We start from the raw sequence: 19,962 nt of genomic DNA on the forward strand, positions 1-19,962 counted from the left end.
TTGGCCTATGCTTTTAAGACTTCAATCATGTACTGTATATATAAAGTAGAATATGTATTACCACTAACTGATTAATTCCTCCAACCATGATCTCAACCCATCAAAACCTCATCACTTCATCTCTCTTCTTGATTCTGTTTCTCTCACTCCATAGTTTGTTTGAAACTTGTGATGCCAAATGCACTCCTTTTTGTGGCATCATTCACAATATCAGCTCCCCTTTCCGCCTCAACACTGACCCCAAAAAGTGCGGAAGATATGCGTTAGCCTGTGAAAATAATGTGACCTCCATCTCCCTTAATTCTCACCAATACTATGTCAAAGCAATCAACTACACTGGCTACGGAGATGAGCCCACCATCAGGGTGGTTGATGCTTCCATAAACAAAGACGACATCTGCTCGTTTCCCACCTTTGCAATATATGCCCATAGCTTCATCCATGATCATCCTAATCCTATTCCCTACCTGGAAAATGATAACTCCTTACCTATAAACTTTATAAGCTGCCCAAATCCGTTGAGAAATACATCCCTTTTCACAGATATCACTACTCGTTGTGTCTCTTATTCATCCCATCATCACAAATATGCTTATATCAAGGTCGGCCACATGAAGGCCTCAGAGGTTCCATACACCTGTGGAGTAGACCTCATAGCGATGACATCCTGGCATAATTTCAAGGATTTGAACAATGTTTCGCTTTCAGAAATCCATGAGTCCCTCTTGTATGGATATGAACTCACCATCTGCCCCTGGTGTGATGGTGAAACACCCAGTAAATTGGGTAAGTGTGCACTATAATTCCTATATAATGGTGCTCATTACTAATACTACTACTCTTGTGTTGTATGCATATGATCTGCAGGGCTTGTCATAATTCTTGTGGTCGTTGCAGGTAAGCTCTGCTCTTCATTTCATATATATACCATCCTCATTATTGTGTTCTTAATCAATTTTAAAAAATCTTATATCAACCAAAGCAGAGGACTCTAAGATTCTGTTGGCTTCAATTTGCTGCAGGTTTGTTGTGCGCAGCGGTAAGCCCTCCTTTGTTCTTCGTCTGTGGATTCGGCACTGTATCACTACTCGTTTATCTGCTTATATTTCTATTGATCCATATACATAGCCCCGGTAAGAATCCTTGCAATCTTTCAGTCTATTATTGTCTGTATTTTTTTCATACGTTCATATATCCATCTACTCGGTGTGCTTGCAGAGGCCGACCAAGGTTCCTCGATGCCTAGTGAACAATGGTTACTCGTCATAGGTGCGCTTTTAATTTACGCTCTACACTTTGTAAATGACTCGAATTTCAACGTGTAATTGCTAAAATAATGGAGAGATGAGAAAAATGCAATGTTTTAAAACCGGACCGGCGAGCGAACCGGCGAGGCTACTGGTTCACGGTTCAACTGGTCCAACCGGTCGAACCATCGGTCGAACCGTTTTACTGTAGCATTTATATATATATGAGTATATAATTAAATACATATTTATTATAAAACACTTGGTTTCAAAACATCTAATAAATAAACAAGCATTAATGCAATATATAATTTAATTTTAAATAATATAGAGATAATAAGTATAGATAAAGTATATATATACCAATTCTTAACGAGTAATACTAGTAATATAAAAATACATATTCATATGTTTATTATACTATGTATTAATTTTCATGTTATGAACACTTCTCCCATTATATATTCTTGTTATTTTATTTTCAATCTAAGCATTAGTAATTAAAACTTTATTTGAAAGTTAATTAAGATTTATTAATTTTAGTTACTATGATATAAAATATGTATATAGCTTTTAATTATAAATATACAATTAGTATATAGTTGATAGTTGATATAATATGAAGTAGTACATATTAACAAAACAAACTACATCCCACATTGAAAAAGTTAAGACAAAAGATTGTAAAAAATGACTATAAAATAAGCTTTTCATCCCACATTGAAAAATGAAAGAACAATCTTGTGGAATACTTCTATAAAAGAAAGACACAAATGATTCTTTAGGCTAGTTTTTATAAATTCATAGGCCCAATACAAGTATGGGTTAATATGAAATGAAAGTTTAGTGTAAATTTTTTTTAAATTGATTTTTGATTCATTTTTAAAAATCAAAAAATTTGGTACCCGGTTCAACCAGTTCCCGGTTTCTGGTCCAACCGGCCAGTTCACCCGGTCCAAAACGGTTCAATGCTCTACCGGTTTTATATGGTAAATTGGACCGGAGAAGTCACTGGTTCGCGGCCGAACTGGTCCGACCGGCCGGTCCAAACCGGTTTTTAAAACACTGGAAAAATGAGTGTTAGTGGAATCCATAATTTCTATATTTGGTCTAATAAAGATAGAAATAATATATAATTAAAATAACAGTGGAGACAAATATTTTTTTTTTCAAAAATAGGTATAGTACAGTCACATCTTTGTCGAGACAATATAAAAAGAAATTGAGTATTTTATATCCATACTTGCTACAAAATACTCTCATTTTTTATTGGTGCGAGTTTTAAATAGAAGGATGAAAATAAATTAGTGAAATATGTATCTTACTTGTATATACTTTCTCCATTCTTGATAATTCGTCCCAATTTTCCATTTCAGTCCGTTCCACATAATTTGTCCCATTTCACTTTTACCATTTTTGGTAGTGGACCCCATATTCCACTAACTCATTCATACTCACATTTTATTACTCCCTCCGTCCCGCTTTAGCAGTCCCATTGACTTTTCTGCACTCGTTTTGTAAAAACGATAATAAATAGTAAAAGTGGAGAAATAATAAATTAAAAAAGAGAATAATGTAGATAAGAGTCTTATCTACATTATTCTCTTTTTTACTTTATTATTTCTCCACTTTTACTATTTATTATCATTTTTACAAAATGAGTGCAGAAAAGTCAATGGGACTGCTAAAGCGGGACGGAGGGAGTATAAAACTAATATATAAAGGTAGACCCACATTCCACTAACTTTTTCAACCCACTTTTCATTACAATTCTTAAAACCTGTCCACGGTCAAAGTGATCCGAATTATCCGGGACGGAGGGAGTATTAATTTTAAATGAAATATAGGTGAAATGAGTTAGTAGAGTGTATAAAACACATATTAATACTATTTATTGTAAAAATAAATCGAAAAATTTATTCGCGAACGAACTAAAATGGACAAACAAGACTCCTAATTGCGGATAAATAGTTATTATATATATTTTCGAACCTATCAAAAGAAAAATTGGTCATATGTTTAGAAAGCTTTTTCTATTTTTCATTAATAATATTTTAATTACATTTTTTTTCATATTAATTTTATTTTATCAATTTTATCTAAAAATACATATTGCACACTATTAAGACTATTAGTACGGACGAAATGAGTATTTAATTAATTTTTTCTTAAAGTTTGTAAATTTTTTATAAAGTGAATACCTTTAAATTTAAAGTGTTGTAGTACTATATTTTTGACAAATATTATTAAATTTATATCTATGTCCTACAAGTACATTTTAGTGCGTTGTACCTTTAACTTTTAAAAAAGTGAGTACTTTTAAATTTAGGTCCTACCTTTGCCTTTGCAAATATTATGTCATAATAGATTTCTGATGATTTTTATTTTTATTTTCTGTAAATTATTCCATGACAGGCCTCCTCATCTTTTTACCAAGGTTTATCCTATTTCCTTTGGCATTCTGGCTTTTCATCTCCAAATTCCGAAGAAGGCATTTGTCCGAATATAACACTATAGAATCCTTCCTCCAAAGTGATAATAAACTCTCACCAATCTGATATTCATATTCAAACATAAAGAGGATGACAAGAGGTTTTCGCGAAAAATTAGGTGAAGGAGGCTATGGTTGTGTTTACAAAGGAAAGCTTCAAAGTGGGCAACATGTAGCCGTCAAAATGCTGGAAAAATCCGGAGGAAATGGACAAGACTTTATGAATGAAATAGCAACTATTGGAAGGATACATCATGTCAATGTGGTGCAACTTATTGGATATTGTGCACAAGGATCCAAGCGTGGCCTCGTCTTTGATTTCATGCCCAATGGTTCTCTTGAAAAGTACCTCTTCAATCGAGAAATGATGAATTACTTAAATTGGAATACAAAGTTTGATATTGCCGTTGGAATAGCTCGAGGAATTGAATATTTGCATCAAGGGTGTGATATCCAGATTCTTCATTTTGACATCAAGCCTCACAACATACTCCTCGACCAGAACTTCATCCCCAAAATATCGGATTTCGGGCTAGCCAAGTTGTATTCCACCGAGAAGAAGGTAGTTACGTTAACAGCCGCTAGAGGAACCATAGGATATGTTGCTCCAGAACTAATCAACCGGGGTATAGGCGGAGTCTCTTCTAAGGCGGATGTGTATAGTTTTGGGATGCTGCTGATGGAAATGGTCGGCTTAAACAGAATGATGAAGGGAAACAAAGATGATTCTACAAAGTATTTCCCAAATTGGATATATGACCGCATTAAGCAAGGTAGGGAGATTGAAATTGAAAGTGTGGAGGAAAACAGTGGTAATGATGAGAATGAGAAGGTTCGGAAGATAACAATAGTTGCGTTATGGTGTATACAAATGAATCCGGATGATCGTCCATCAATGAATAAAGTGTTGCAAATGTTAGAAGGTGATGTGGAGTGTCTGCAGATTCCAGAGGTTCCATCATCACAATCAACCCAAATTTCATCATCACAATCAACACAAATTGCTGGAAATGAGGAAGAGAGTTGGCTTACAGATGCAACTGATTCTGTATCATTGCTCCATCATAACAATGCCATCAACTTTGAGATTACTATTGCATGAAGTGAACATCTACTTCCCAGTCTTCCTTTCTTCACCTATCTCTTCTTCTACATGTATTAGTTATGAACATTAATATTTATTAAGTAGAAAGTAAACTGATAGTTGTGTTTTCGATTCGTTAATATTCAGATGTATGAATAAGTAATTTGTGTTCAGGCAATCCATGAGGAAGTTTTGTAGCAAGATTTAATATCATTTGCAGGTGGCCAATCCTTAATTAGTTTCAATATCTAAGGCCACCCATCCTTGTAAGAAAAAATTAAGAGGAAATGGGCAAGTCTAGTCAAATTGGCCCGTTTCCCATATTTATTTGTGACTAAAGGACATGTCTAATTTTAGATTTTGTTCGATTTTCTTTTTCGCAAAAGCTCGATATGTGACAACTTACACTACAAAAAACGTACCCCTTCCGTCCGTATTAGGATTCCCGATTTACCAATTTAGTCCGTTTGCCATTAGGAGTCCCGATTCACTTTTACTATAAATGGCAGGAACATCTCATTTTTCACTAACTCATTTCACTAAATTGATCTATTCCTATTGGACCGAGGGAGTAATACTATACTATTAGTCATGTTTTAAAATAAAGAATTTAGTCTTCTTCATCCTGTAGTCGCCGTCTGCCATAGTTCTTAGTTTTCCTCTGCAATTTTTCAATTTTCAAGTAATTTCAGCCCCTTTAATCAATCAGTTTTCAATAATTTTACGAAAATTTCAAAAAAATAGAAGTATAAAAGACCAAAATATTCCTTTTTGGTAGGGGCTCAAGCCCTCCCCTCTCCTTTACTGGGTCCGCCAGTGTATCAAAGTCATTACTGAAATCTAGTTGAGAACAAGACTACTAAAATTGTCCATTTGCGCAAGTTGCTCTGCATTTTGTCAAAGTCTTTGCTGGACCTCATAACTCAGATCTTTACTTAAGAATAGCTAGCTACCTTCCCATACGATCATAAATATCACCATCCTTTAATTTTGCTAAAACTTGGGTAGGCCCTTAGTCGTTGATATTTTAATGAACTAGGTTGCATGGTATAAATTGGGAAAGTCATTGTGAAACAAACACAAGAATTAAGCCAATATATCATCATTCAAGAGGAATCCGATCATTTTGGGTTGAATTTGGGTTAGACCTTATTGGACAATGTTGATATGGGGTTGGATTTGGCACTTGAAAATTGTTCCTAAGAAACCACAGGAAATATATAACGAAATAATCAAATAACAAAATTAATTAGCCTTTTCCTAAATTTCTAATATTCAAAACTTGAATTTTATTTGGAAGATGAGACTAATCATTAGTACACGACACGTATTCTGTTCAACACTCAACACCAGTCTTCTTTAAAGACTTTAAACATGTCCACCCAAATCATATCTCCTCCAAACTATATCTATTAGACTATAAATGTATGTTGGTGTTGGTGTTGGTGATGCTGCAAAATCAGTTGTCATGTTTTGTTAAACATAGATTGATTATTAGCTCCATTAGCCATGATATCAAGTGATCAAAGCCTCATCACTTTATCTCTCTTCTTGATTCTTTCAGTCCATAGTTTGTTTGAATCTTGTGACGCCATATGCACTTCTTCTTCGTGCGGAATCATTCCCAACATCAGCTTCCCTTTCCGCCTCAAGGGCGACCCCAAGAATTGCGGTGATCCAAGATTTGAATTATCATGTGAAAATAATGTGACCTCCATCTCCCTTAACTCTCACAAATACTATGTCCAAACATTCAACTACACCAACAATGATGACTACACCATGAGGCTGGTTGATGCTTCCATAAACAACGACGACATCTGCTCGTTTCCCACCTACTCCTTATCTGCCTATGACTTCACCTTTGATAATCCTAATAGTCTTCCCTACCTATTCCCGATTAATCCCCTGCCTATAAACTTGATAAGCTGCCCAAATCCATTGAGGAATTCATCCATTTTTACTGATATAACTACTCATTGTGTCTCTAACTCATCCCAACATCACAGTTATGCTTATATCAAAGTCGGCAATATGATGGCCTCAGAGATGCCATACACTTGTAAATTAGACTCCGTAGCGATGACATCCTGGCATAAATTTAAGGATTTGAAGAATGTTTCGCTTTCAGAAATCCATGAGTCCCTCTTGTATGGATTTGAACTCACCATCTGCCCCGCGTGTGGAACGTCCGAAGTCTCGTTATTTCGGGGTATGCATATATTTTAGGAAATGGTTGTGATTGATCACTACTACTACTCATGTGTTGTATGTATATCATATCTGCAGAGCTTCTCCCAATCCTTGTGGTCATTCTATCATGTAAGATCCTCAATTTTATTTTCTATAGTAATTTCTGATGTGAATCAACTAATTATTTTGGAAGAACATAAATTGCAGGTGTAGGTATGTTTTGTGCAGTAGTAAACCCTCCTGTATTCAGCATATGTGGATTAGGCGCTGTATCACTACTCTTATTTCATATTGTATTGCTATTGATCTATAAAATAGCAAATACCGGTAAGATTAATCCTCTGTATTTTCATGGTTGTTATACTCCAAATTCTTGTTGCTTACCGTCTAGCAACTCGAGGTGCAGGGCCTAATCAAAGAAGTGACCCATTCGATTATGGATTACCGTTCAGTATACTATATCGAATAGCAACCCATATACTATACTCACGTAAGATTAAGAACCCTTGCACTCTGTATTTTTAAGTACACATATATATTGTCGTTTAATTTGCTTACCAATACCAATACCAATACCATCTACTTGGTGTGGTTGCAGCTAAACTTATTTATGTCTCGCCATTGAACCCACTGCTCGCCGAAATAGCAGTTGCCATCGGTACGCTCTTAATTTATGCTCTGCTCACTACTTACTATTTCACTTCCTTAAGCATGCATAGGATCCACTTTCAAAAGTCTACAAAATCACAAATTTTAATTATTTTTTAATTATTTTTAAAAATAACAATAATAACACAAGTCATACTCCCTTATTCCCTGATTGGCTCGACACAATTGTAAACATTAGTGAGTGGAAAAAGTGAAACGAGGTCATACTTTTATACTTCCTTTATCCCATGAAAAAAGAAACATGTGGGATGACATGAGTTTTCATACATAATGAGTTAAGCATGAGAAACAGAAAGTAAAAGTTATTGTAGTACGTTAGAAGAGACAAAGTTACCAAAATAGAAGTTAACTATTTTTATAGGACTGACCAAAATATTGAGGAAGCTTATAATATGCATTTGATGATTTCATGACAGGCTTGATCGTCTCGCTATTGAGGATTATCATTTTTCCTTTTGTGTTGTGGCTTTTGATCTACAAATTCCGAAGAAGACATTTGTCCGAATATAACGCTATAGAATCATTCCTGCAGAGTGATAATAAACTCTCACCAATCAGATATTCATATTCGGATATAAAGAGAATGACAAGAGGTTTTCAAGAAAAACTAGGTGAAGGAGGCTATGGTTGTGTTTACAAAGGAAAGCTTCGAAGTGGACATCATGTAGCAGTCAAAATGCTTGGAAAATCGGGAGGAAATGGGCAAGACTTTATAAATGAAATATCAACTATTGGAAGGGTACATCACGTTAATGTGGTGCAACTTATTGGATATTGTGCTCAAGGCTCCAAGCGTGGCCTCGTCTTTGATTTCATGCCCAATGGTTCTCTTGAAAAGTACCTCTTCAATCGAGAAAAGATGAATTACTTAAACTGGAATACAAAGTTCGATATTGCCGTTGGAATAGCTCAAGGAATTGAATATTTGCATCGAGGGTGTGATATCCAAATTCTTCATTTTGACATCAAGCCTCACAACATTCTCCTCGATCAGAACTTCATCCCCAAAATATCTGATTTCGGGCTAGCCAAGTTATACTCTGCAGAGAAGAAGGTAGTTACGTTAACGGCCGCTAGAGGAACCATAGGATATGTTGCTCCAGAACTAATCAACCGGGGTATAGGCGGAGTCTCTTCCAAGGCGGATGTGTATAGTTTTGGGATGCTGCTGATGGAAATGGTCGGCTTAAACAGAGTGATGAAGGAAAACAAAGATGATTCTACAAAGTATTTCCCAAATTGGATATATGACCACATTAAGCAAGGCAGGGAGATTGAAATTGAAAGGGTGGAGGAGAACAGTGGTAATGATGAGAATGAGAGGGTTCGGAAGATAACAATAGTTGCGTTATGGTGTATACAAATGAATCCAGATGATCGTCCATCAATGAATCAAGTGTTGCAAATGTTAGAAGGTGATGTTGACCGGTTGCAGATTCCAGAGGTTCCATCATTACAATCAACCCAAATTTCATCATCACAATCAACACAAATTGCTGGAAGTGAGGAAGAGAGTTGGCTTACAGATGCAACTGATTCTGTATCATTGCTCCATCATAACAATGCCGGCAACATTGAGATTACTATTGCATGAAGTGAACCTCTAGTTCCCAGTCTTCCTTTCTTCACCTTTCTCTTCGTCTACATGTGTTAGTTCTATACTTATAGTTGTGTTTTTGAATCGTGAACAAACAGATCTATGTAATCAATTAATCAGTTCTTTTGTGCATCAAAAATTCAATAGTGAATTTGGCAAGTACATCAACTTCTGCAGCATTATGCCAACTAGTCCAGCAACAAAGATAAATGAGAGAGATTAAATTTTATTCAATCTCAAAAGTAAAAAGTTTCTGGCTTCATCAATGACTGTATTTGCAGCATGCACAGCCAACTTCTTTACCTGTAAACAGATAGAAGATTATTGATAAAGCATAAATTCTTGAAGTAGTAGTTGGTTCTTAAACTTACATCATAAAATGTCAAGTTATATTAACTCCAAAAAGTTAAGCACTCTCTCACCACAGCTGGAGTGACAGATATAAAGAAATGCATTCTTTCTTTGTTGATCCTTTGTTCTATTGTTAATCAAATAAGTTCATTTTCTAAAGCTTGATATATGCAAAGATATTATCCGGCTCTATTGAACTATATTCAGTTGTTGTCTTGTTTTGTTAATCATCATTTGATATTTTGATTAGTTCCATTAGCTAGCCATGATAGCCAGTGATCAAAACCTCATCACTTCATCTCTCTTCTTAATTCTGCTTCTCTCACTCCATAGTTTGTTTCAATCTTGTGATGCTGAATGCACTCCTTCTTCATGTGGCATCTTTCCCAGCATCAGCTACCTTTTCCACCCAAGGGCGACCCCAGAAGTGTGGTGATCGAAGACATGCATTAGCATGTGAAAATAATGTGACCTTCATCTCCCTTGACTCTCACAAATACTAAGTCAAAAAAAAAAAAGAATCTCTCTGCCATTGAATGGGTCTTCTACGACTTCGTCTCAACCTTATCCCCATTCATAGCAAAGTCATTACTCAAATTGTCCCTTTTCGCAAGTTGCTCTACATTTTGTATAAGTCTTTGCTGCACCTCATAAATCTCAATCATTGCTTAAGAATATCTAGTTACCTTCCTATACAATAATAAATATCACCACCCTTTAGTGGATAGATTAGCTAGGTGCATGGTAACTATATACTCCCTCCATCCATCAAAAATAGGGCATAATTGTCATTTTTTATTGTCTACGAAAAATACGGCACATTCAAAAAAGGAAAATTTTCAACAAATTCTTTCTTACTTTTTTCCCTTCTTTCTTACTAATAATATAGACTCTACATTCCACTAACACTGTTTCTCTCTTACATTTTTCCCTTCTCTCTCTTACTTTACCAATTCTACATTAAAACACATGTCATTCACAAAATGCCCTATTTTTTGTGGACGGATGGAGTATGAAATTGAGAAAATCATTGTGAAACAAAGTTTGCACTTGTAACTATATAAATAATATTAAACCAAAGAATTAAGGCAGTACATCATTATGACATTGTCCATGTGACATAAGTATAAGAGACTAAGAATTAAGAAATTGATAATTATAATGTTGTACTACAAAGCAGTATATATGGATGTAAATTCATTAATGCAGGTTCTTCAACACCAAATTATTTGGATGTAATTCATTAGGAGTATTTCACAATGTGGATATTACAAGTATTTTTATAAGAATCCCTTTTATGCATTTTAAACACGATCTGTTGCGGTGGCCTGGTGGGGCTACCGCTTTTAATGCAAAATCAAATCAATTGCTCAAAGTCATGCCTGGCGTCTGGTTTCAAGACTGAATTATGTCCATATATATTAAGTAGTGAATTGTGAGGGTGTGTACCCAAAATCATTCCTTGTGTGGTTTTGTTAAACATCCATTGATTAATTCCATGATCTCAACTCATCAAAACCTCATCACTTCATCTCTCTTCTTGATTCTATTTCTCTCACTCCATAGTTTGTTTGAAACTTGTGATGCCAAATGCACTCCTTCTTCCTGTGGCATCATTCACAATATCAGCTCCCCTTTCCGCCTCAAGGGCGACCCCAAAAAGTGTGGTGACCGAAGACATGAATTAGCATGTGAAAATAATGTAACCTCCATCTCCCTTAATTCTCACAAATACTATGTCAAAGCAATCAACTACACTGGCTACTATGACTATCCCACCATGAGGCTGGTTGATGCTTCCATAAGTAATGACGACATATGCTCGTTTCCCTCCTACTCCTTATATGCCTTTAACTTCACCCGTTATGCTCCTAATCGTCTTCCTTACCGAATCCTGAGTGGTACTTCTAGCGATCCGTATGATGATAAAGCCTTCCCTATTAACTTGATAAGCTGCCCAAATCCCTTGACCAATTCTTCTATTTTTACTGATGTCACTTCTCATTGTGACTCTAATTCATCACATCACAAATATGCTTATATCAAGGTCGGCCACATGAATGCCTCAGAGGTTCCATACACCTGTGGAGTAGACCTCATAGCGATGACATCCTGGTATAATTTCAAGGATTTGAACAATGTTTCGCTTTCAGAAATCCATGAGTCCCTCTTGTATGGATTTGAATTCTGCGTTTTGTATAAATACTTAAATTTGGGTAAGGATGCACTATTAATTCCTATATTTTGGTACGTAATGCTGGAAAATGTTGCTCATTACCAATACTACTACTCTTGTGTTGTTTGTATAGGATTGTTAACCACAATACTAATTGTGGTTGAGGTCGTTGCAGTTGCAGGTAAGCTCTGCTCTTCATTTGATCTCATTTTACATTTTTGTTTTCTTAATCAATTTTAAAAAATCTTATATCAAAGCAGAGGACTCTGGCTGAGATTCTGATAGCTTCAACTTGCAGGTTTGTTGTGTGCAGTGGTAAGCCCTCCTGTATTCACCCTCTGTGGATTCGGCGCTGTGTCACTACACTTATATCTGACTATAGGTTTATTGTTCATTATAACAGACAACCCCCGTAAGAATCCTTGCATTCTTTCAGTGTATTATTATCTCTATTTTTATTCATACACTCACATTCTTGTGGAGTACTAAGCATCTACTCATCGGTGTGCTTGCAGAGTCCGAACGAACTTTCTCGATGCTCACTGAACTATCACTTTTAGTCATAGGTGCGCTTTTAATTTTTTCTCTCCTCACTAGTCAAGTTGCATTTTTAAATTTATACTCCCAGCTTCACATGCATACGTACAACTTATTTGATGACACAAAATTTTAACAAGTTTTGTAGTAGTATATACTCCCTCCGTCCCACTTAAAATGCAACATTTGAGAATCGGCACGGGATTTTATGTAGTGTTGTTTTGTGAGTTAATGAAGAGAGAGTAAAGTAAGAGAGATGAAAAAGTAGAGATAGAGTTGTTTCCATTTAAGGAAACGTTTCATTTTTAATGGGACAACCAAAAAAGGAAAACGTTGCATTTTTAATGGGACGGAGGGAGTATTTAGTAAAGTAATTGAATATATTATACTACGTAACTAGAATAATAGTCATAAAAGAAAAAATTGTTGAATTAAGTTTAACTATTTTCAAAATAAATATAGTAGTAACATATTTCTCGAGACAGTTCTAAACATAAATTGGGACAGAATAGGTATTGCTCCATATTACAACTTGCGAAGAAATATTCCAAAGCATGCAAGGAATCGACTTTGGAAGATCTCCAAAATCATATTTTTCCATTTTGATTAGAAATTTAGAACGAGTGAATGATGAAAGTAAATCAAGCATTTATTAATGTTGTCAGGATATAAGAAAAATTTATTTAAATTTCAAACCATCAAAATTGTTTTACGCCACTCTTCTGCTCTAATAATCGTGATATGGCATGTCAGGTGCTACTGCTATTGTCAAAAGTATTTTTGTAAATAACATAATTGCACTAAACGACGTCAGTTACTACATCATATAGAAAATGGAAATTAAATTTATACATGCATCTAACAATGCACATCAAGATTTTGCATTGTACATTTTGCCTTTTCAAATATTGTGCCATAATAGACATTTAATAATTTTTTTATGTAACTCTCATGACAGCCTTCATCATCTTTTTACCAAGGGTCGTCATCTTTTTTGTGGTGTTGTGGCTTTTGATCTACAAATGTCAAAAAAGGCATTTGTCCGAATACAAAACAATAGAATTATTTCTCCAAAGTGACAACAAACTAATACCAATCAGATATTCATATTCAGACATAAAGAGAATGACAAGAGGTTTTCAAGAAAAACTAGGCGAAGGAGGCTATGGTTGTGTTTACAAAGGAAAACTTCGAAGTGGGCATCATGTAGCAGTCAAAATGTTGGGAAAATCAGGAGGAAATGGACAAGACTTTATGAATGAAATAGCAACTATTGGAAGGGTACATCATATCAATGTGGTACAACTAGTTGGCTATTGTGCACAAGGTTCCAAGCGTGCCCTCATCTTTGATTTCATGCCCAATGGTTCTCTTGAAAAATACCTCTTCAATCGAGAAAAAATGAATTCCTTAAATTGGGATACAAAGTTTGACATTGCTGTTGGAATAGCTCGAGGAATTGATTATTTGCATCGGGGGTGTGACATCCAGATTCTTCATTTTGACATCAAGCCTCATAACATACTCCTTGACGATAACTTCACTCCCAAAATATGTGATTTCGGGTTAGCAAAGTCATGCTCCGTAGAGAAGGAGGCAGTGACATTAACGGCCGCTAGAGGAACCATAGGGTATGTTGCTCCAGAACTCATCCACCGAGGTATTGGCGTAGTCTCTTTCAAGGCGGATGTGTATAGTTTCGGGATGCTGTTGATGGAAATGGTGGGCTTAAACAGAGAGTTGAGGAAAAATAGTGATGATTCAACAAAGTATTTCCCAAATTGGATATATGACCACATCAAACAAGGCAAAGAGATTGAATTTGCGGAGGAAAACATTAATAATGATGAGAATGAGAATGTTCGAAAGATGACAATAGTTGCGTTATGGTGCATACTGATGAGCCCCGATGATCGTCCTTCAATGAATCAAGTATTGCAAATGTTAGAAGCCAATGTCAAACGACTGCAAATTCCAGAGGTTCGATCATCACAATCAACCCAAGTTGCAGGAAATGGGGAAGATGGCAGCTGGCTCACAGATGCAACTGATTCTGCATCATTGCTCCATCATGACAACGCCAGCAGCTTTGAGATTACTATCGCATGAACCTCTTCTTCCCAATCCTTCCTTCCTCCATCCATATCTTCTGCGTGAGGTTTGTATTATCTGTTGCCGATTTATAATAGTATTGTATTGCAAGATGAGTTTTTATAGGGGGCAAAATGATCCACATCCATTCTCAAATATAAATGACAAAATATAATGTTTGAACAAATATGCGAGGCCATTAAAATTCAAGTGTATGATTTCTCATGCAGGGGTGCGTTAAAATGACAACACTCTTAAAATGACACTGTGACACCACGCTAGACTGCAATATTATAAACGCTAGACTGCAATATCCAATACACTAGACTGCAATCTATTGGATATTGCAGGCGGAAAAAATTGCAGTCTAGCATATTGGATGTTGCAGTCCGTGAAAATTTACCCTTGAGCAATTTTTATGATTGCCACATGACAACTGATTATTCATCCATGTGTACAAATGATTGGCTAAGATTGGTGGTATGGTTTTACTTAAGTATTGTCATTTTAACACAAACCTTCTCATGCATTCTTCATTTCTCAACTTCTCATTATTTATTTAAGCAAAGGAGAGCTTTCCCTATACCTAATTTCTACACTATATGTAATCATCTAACGATTCTTAGATTATTAGAAAGATGGCCAAGTTCAGGCCTCGCATCCATCCAAGTAGTGAATTTCATCTCACTGGCTGAAGTGCTGTACAGATAGGATCTAAACGTGATCAGGAAGAAGTATTGCCTGCGATGCACACACGCAAAATCAGATCATAAGCTACAAGAACATCATATCTTGGATAAAAAAACCTGTTGCAAATGGAATTTTGTAAAAGATCGATATGTGATGGTACCTACACATAGCAAAACCGGAAACCAACCTTAGAGCTTTAATACCCATATCAACAAGGTATGCTCGATGTTCATCATTGTCATTTGAAAGCCTTTCGAGTTCCTTTCTGTAGTATAGAATATCATCTCTCAAATGCCCAGCACCCGCACACCTGCAAAAGGGAGGAAATGACTAGATAGCTAGAGAACAATTTCATCAAACGAATTCGAAATGTGAATATATGTTTTGAATTGATCTACATTAAACTGGCTCAAACAGTTATATCAGTTTTACTAAGGCAGATTGTGTTTGACTAAGGCAGGTAATTACTGGATTATTTGCAAAAAATTATTAGTAAAACAGAAAACAGACCTAGCATAACTTACTTCTGCATTTTTTTACTGTAAGTAGGTTTAGTTATATTATTTACTTCATTTTATTTCTAGTTTCTGTCTGATTAAAAGATCGCTGATACAACTTTGAGATTACTACTGCATGAAGTGAACCTCTACTTCAGAGTCTTCCTTTCTTCACCTATCTCTTCTTCTAAATGTGTTAGTTCTGTACTAATAGTTGTGTTTTTGAATCGTTAACGCTTAACAAACAGATGTAATCAATAAATCAGTTCTCTTGAGCAAAAATCATTCATCAAAATCTGATAGTGAATTAGAAAAGTACATCTACTTCTGCAGCATTATGCCAACAAGTCCAGAAACAGAGATAGATGAGAGAGATGATAATGGAGAGACAAAGTAGAAGAAATTTTATTCAATCTCAGAGATAAAAAGTTTCTGGCTTCATCAATGGAAGCATTGCAGCATATGCAGCCAACTTCTTTACCTGTAAACAGATAGAATCTTATTGATAAAGCATAAATTCTTGAAGAAGTAGTTGGTTCTTAGACATACATCAGAACATGTCAAGTTATATTAACTCCAAAAAGTTAAGCACTTTCACCACAGCAGAAGTGACAGAAAAATATGAAATATAATCTAAAGAACATCTGTAGAAATAATTTCAACATGATAACAGCTATTTTAGCACAAATTCAAAATCATCTGAATTAAGAAAAATAATTTAATGACATAAATGTAACCATTTCTCGAATAAAACCAAGTTCAACAATAATAATTTGCAAGGTTTATCTCAACTGTAATACATTAAGAAGGCCACAATAATAATGGTAAGTATCAAAAGTTGTGTTTTTTATTCCTAGTAATCAGATGTAATAAAATAAATAATTTCTTAAGGCACCCCATCAAGAAGTTTGTAGCAAGATTTAATAGACCTCATCTAGAAACCACAGGAAAGATATACGCAATACTAATAAATTGACTTAGAGCTTTTTCTAAATTTCTACGCAAATCAGCCGTCGTGATTGAATTATTTTTTCCAAGATGCTCATTAATTATGTACTAGTAAATAAGAATTAATACTATTCAAAACTTAATTTTATTTCAAAGATGGACTAATCAGTATACGACATGTGGTGAGTACAAGAACAAAAAAATGATTTGTTGTCGTGGGCTCATAATAAACCACTCAACACTGGTCTTTCGTGGACTATGTATGCTGGTGTTGGTGATGCTGCAAAATCAGTTGTTGCCTTGTTTTGTTAATCATAGATTGATTAGTTCCAGTAGCCATGATATCCAGTGATGAAAACCTCATCACTTCATCTCTCTTGCTGATTCTATTTCTCTCACTCCATAGTTTGTTTGAATCTTGTGATGCCAAATGCACTCCTTCTTCCTGTGGCATCTTTCCCAGCATCAGATCCCCTTTCCGCCTCAAGAGCGACCCCAAAAAGTGTGGTGACCGAAGACATGAATTAGCATGTGAAAATAATGTAACCTCCATCTCCCTTAATTCTCACAAATACTATGTCAAAGCAATCAACTACACTGGCTACAGAGATGAGCCCACCATCCGGGTGGTTGATGCTTCCATTAACAAAGACGACATCTGCTCGTTTCCCACCTTTTCTATATATGCCTATAGTTTCATCCATGATCGTGCTAATCCTATTCCCTACCTGGAAAATGATAACTCCTTACCTATAAACTTAATAAGCTGCCCAAATCCCTTGACCAATTCATCCCTTTTCACAGATATCACAACTCATTGTGTCTCCAACTCATCCCATCACAGATATGCTTATGTCAAAGTCGGCCGCATGAAGGTCTCAGAGTTGCCATACACCTGTGGAGTAGATCTCATAGTGATGACATCCTCGTATAAATTTAAGGATTTGAACAACGTTTCGCTTTCAGAAATCCATGAGTCCCTCTTGTATGGATATGAACTCACCATCTGCCCCTGGTGTGGAACATCTAAAGTCTCTTTACTTCGGCGTAAGCATGAAAGGATGCACTCTTTCAGTCACATATATACCATTCCCATATTTTAGAAAATGGTGTTCATCACTACTACTCTCTACTCATGTGTTGTATGTATATCTGCAGGGCTTGTCCCAATTCTTGTGGTCTTTCTAGCATGTAAGCTCTTCCTTTTAGATATGCTTCACAACATATTTCCTCCTCATTTTTATGTTCTTTAGTAATTCTGATTTGAATCAACTTATTTTGGGAAGAATATAAATTGCAGGTGCAGGTATGTTGTGTGCAGCAGTAAGCCCTCCTGTATTTACCATATGTGGATTCGCCGCTGTATCACTACTCGTACTTCACATTCTATTGCTGTTGAGATATATAATATACACCGGTAAGAATCCTTTGATTTTCGCAGTTGTCTTTATTTTTGTACTGTAAGTATATTCTTGTTTGCTTACCATCATCTACTCGGTGTGCAGGGCCCGAGCATATAAGTAACCCGGTGCTCAATGGATCAACATTCCGTAGAATATATGGATTCGCATTTCGTCTAATATATCCTCGTAACATCAACCCTTGCATTTTGTATTTTTACTCACGCATATAATATATTGTTGTTTACCATCTACTCGGTGTGCTTGCAGTTAGAGTCCCATATGTCGCGCCATTGAACCCAGTGCTCGCTAAAGTAGCTGTCGCCATCGGTGCGCTCTTAGTTTCTCCTCTCTATCCTTCATCACTCTTTATGTGCCCAATTTGAAATAAGGTCATCCTTCTATATATTAATTACAATAAAATATGAAGAAAATAAGTTGAGGTATCCATTTAACAACAAAAATAAAATGAGACATGGAATAATAGAAGACACCTTAAAATTTTAAAGTGAACACATAATAGTATGCAGTTGATTCAACTTTTGTGTGTGTTACCCCTCTTGCTTGTGCAAATATTGAGGAAGCATAGTATGCATTTAATGATTTCATTTCATGACATGACAGACTTGATCGTCTTGCTATCAAGGGGTATCATTTTCCCTTTCATGTTGTGGCTTTTGATATACAAATTCCGAAGAAGGCGCTTGTCCGAATACAACATTATAGAATCCTTCCTCCAGGGTGATAACAAACTCTCACCAATCAGATATTCATATTCACACATAAAGAGAATGACAAGAGGTTTTCAAGAAAAACTAGGTGAAGGAGGCTATGGTAGTGTTTATAAAGGAAAACTTCGAAGTGGGCATCATGTGGCAGTCAAAATGCTGGGAAAATCAGGAGGGAACGGTCAAGACTTTATAAATGAAATAACAACTATTGGAAGGGTACATCATGTCAATGTGGTGCAACTAGTTGGCTATTGTGCAGAAGGCTCCAAGCATGCACTCATCTTTGATTTCATGCCCAGCGGTTCTCTGGAAAAGTACCTCTTCAATCGAGAAAGAATGAATTACTTAAATTGGAATACAAAGTTTGATATTGCCGTTGGAATAGCTCAAGGAATTGAATATTTGCATCGAGGGTGTGATATCCAAATTCTTCATTTTGACATCAAGCCTCACAACATACTCCTCGACCAGAACTTCATCCCCAAAATATCTGATTTCGGGCTAGCCAAGTTATACTCCATAGAGAAGAAGGTAGTTACGTTAACAGCCGCTAGAGGAACTATAGGATATGTTGCTCCAGAACTTATCAACCGAGGTATTGGCGGAGTCTCTTCCAAGGTGGATGTGTATAGTTTTGGGATGTTGCTGATTGAAATGTTGGGCTTAAACAGAGTGTTGAGGGAAAACAAAGATGATTCTACAAAGTATTTCCCATATTGGATATATGACCACATTAAGCAAGGTAGGGAGATTAATATTGAAAAGGCGGAGGAAAACAATAGTAATGATGAGGATGATAATGTTCGGAAGATGACAATAGTTGCGTTATGGTGCATACAAATGAATCCAAATGATCGTCCATCAATGAATCAAGTGTTGCAAATGTTAGAAGGTGATGTGGAGCGCCTGCAGATTCCAGAGGTTCCATCATCACAATCAACCCAAATTGCTGGATATGAGGAAGAGAGCTGGCCTACAGATGAAACTGATTCTGTATCTTTGATCCATCATAACAATGCCAACAATTTTGAGATTTCTATTGCATGAACCTCTTCTTCCCAATCTCCTGTTATCCATCCATCTCTTCTTCTACATGTATCTGTACTGTACTCATAGTTTTGTTTTTGATTCCTTAGTAATATGTGATAATAAATCATTTGCTTCTAACCAATGCAAATTAAAGAGCAGATTTCATCATATATAACTCTGGCTCCATACAATAAATGCACTCCATATAGCATTATCAATCTCATAAAATGA

At 35.8% G+C, this 19,962-nt stretch overlaps 4 protein-coding genes across 9 annotated transcripts; all 4 read left to right on the forward strand.

Moving 5' to 3' along the window:
- Positions 1-32: 32 nt before the first annotated feature.
- On the forward strand, positions 33-5,023 carry LOC125212700 (rust resistance kinase Lr10-like). Of its 2 annotated transcripts, XM_048112939.1 has the most exons (6): positions 34-786; positions 868-897; positions 1,023-1,133; positions 1,219-1,269; positions 3,663-3,684; positions 3,858-5,023. In XM_048112939.1, the coding sequence occupies exon 6, from the start codon at positions 3,923-3,925 to the stop codon at positions 4,838-4,840; it is 918 nt and encodes a 305-aa protein (XP_047968896.1). In that variant the 5' UTR covers positions 34-786; positions 868-897; positions 1,023-1,133; positions 1,219-1,269; positions 3,663-3,684; positions 3,858-3,922; the 3' UTR covers positions 4,841-5,023. The 2 variants fall into 2 exon arrangements, with proteins under 2 accessions (XP_047968895.1, XP_047968896.1); XM_048112938.1 differs by lacking the exon at positions 3,858-5,023 and having other exon boundaries at positions 33-786; positions 3,663-3,827.
- A 1,242-nt stretch (positions 5,024-6,265) lies between these two features.
- Positions 6,266-9,443, forward strand: LOC125212635 (LEAF RUST 10 DISEASE-RESISTANCE LOCUS RECEPTOR-LIKE PROTEIN KINASE-like 2.1). Of its 2 annotated transcripts, XM_048112851.1 has the most exons (6): positions 6,266-7,034; positions 7,112-7,144; positions 7,223-7,342; positions 7,422-7,505; positions 7,614-7,673; positions 8,101-9,443. In XM_048112851.1, the coding sequence occupies exons 1-6, from the start codon at positions 6,332-6,334 to the stop codon at positions 9,276-9,278; spliced, it is 2,178 nt and encodes a 725-aa protein (XP_047968808.1). In that variant the 5' UTR covers positions 6,266-6,331; the 3' UTR covers positions 9,279-9,443. The 2 variants fall into 2 exon arrangements, with proteins under 2 accessions (XP_047968808.1, XP_047968809.1); XM_048112852.1 differs by lacking the exon at positions 7,112-7,144 and having other exon boundaries at positions 7,244-7,342.
- Positions 9,444-11,136: 1,693 nt separating this feature from the next.
- LOC125212622 (rust resistance kinase Lr10-like) lies at positions 11,137-14,623 on the forward strand. 4 transcript variants are annotated; one of them, XM_048112836.1, is made up of 5 exons: positions 11,137-11,848; positions 11,942-11,989; positions 12,107-12,220; positions 12,324-12,374; positions 13,304-14,623. In XM_048112836.1, exons 1-5 carry the CDS (start codon positions 11,413-11,415, stop codon positions 14,452-14,454), a joined length of 1,800 nt encoding a protein of 599 aa, XP_047968793.1. In that variant the 5' UTR covers positions 11,137-11,412; the 3' UTR covers positions 14,455-14,623. The 4 variants fall into 4 exon arrangements, with proteins under 4 accessions (XP_047968793.1, XP_047968791.1, XP_047968794.1 ...); XM_048112834.1 differs by having other exon boundaries at positions 11,137-11,989; XM_048112837.1 differs by having other exon boundaries at positions 11,137-11,989; positions 13,460-14,623.
- Positions 14,624-16,859: 2,236 nt separating this feature from the next.
- Positions 16,860-19,873, forward strand: LOC125213732 (LEAF RUST 10 DISEASE-RESISTANCE LOCUS RECEPTOR-LIKE PROTEIN KINASE-like 2.7). The gene is made up of 6 exons (XM_048114437.1): positions 16,860-17,618; positions 17,730-17,762; positions 17,872-17,988; positions 18,077-18,160; positions 18,242-18,301; positions 18,596-19,873. The coding sequence occupies exons 1-6, from the start codon at positions 16,910-16,912 to the stop codon at positions 19,747-19,749; spliced, it is 2,157 nt and encodes a 718-aa protein (XP_047970394.1). The 5' UTR covers positions 16,860-16,909; the 3' UTR covers positions 19,750-19,873.
- Positions 19,874-19,962: the final 89 nt, after the last annotated feature.

The sequence above is a fragment of the Salvia hispanica genome, chromosome 3, assembly GCF_023119035.1.
Source record: "Salvia hispanica cultivar TCC Black 2014 chromosome 3, UniMelb_Shisp_WGS_1.0, whole genome shotgun sequence".
In the NCBI taxonomy this organism is placed as follows: domain Eukaryota; kingdom Viridiplantae; phylum Streptophyta; class Magnoliopsida; order Lamiales; family Lamiaceae; genus Salvia; species Salvia hispanica.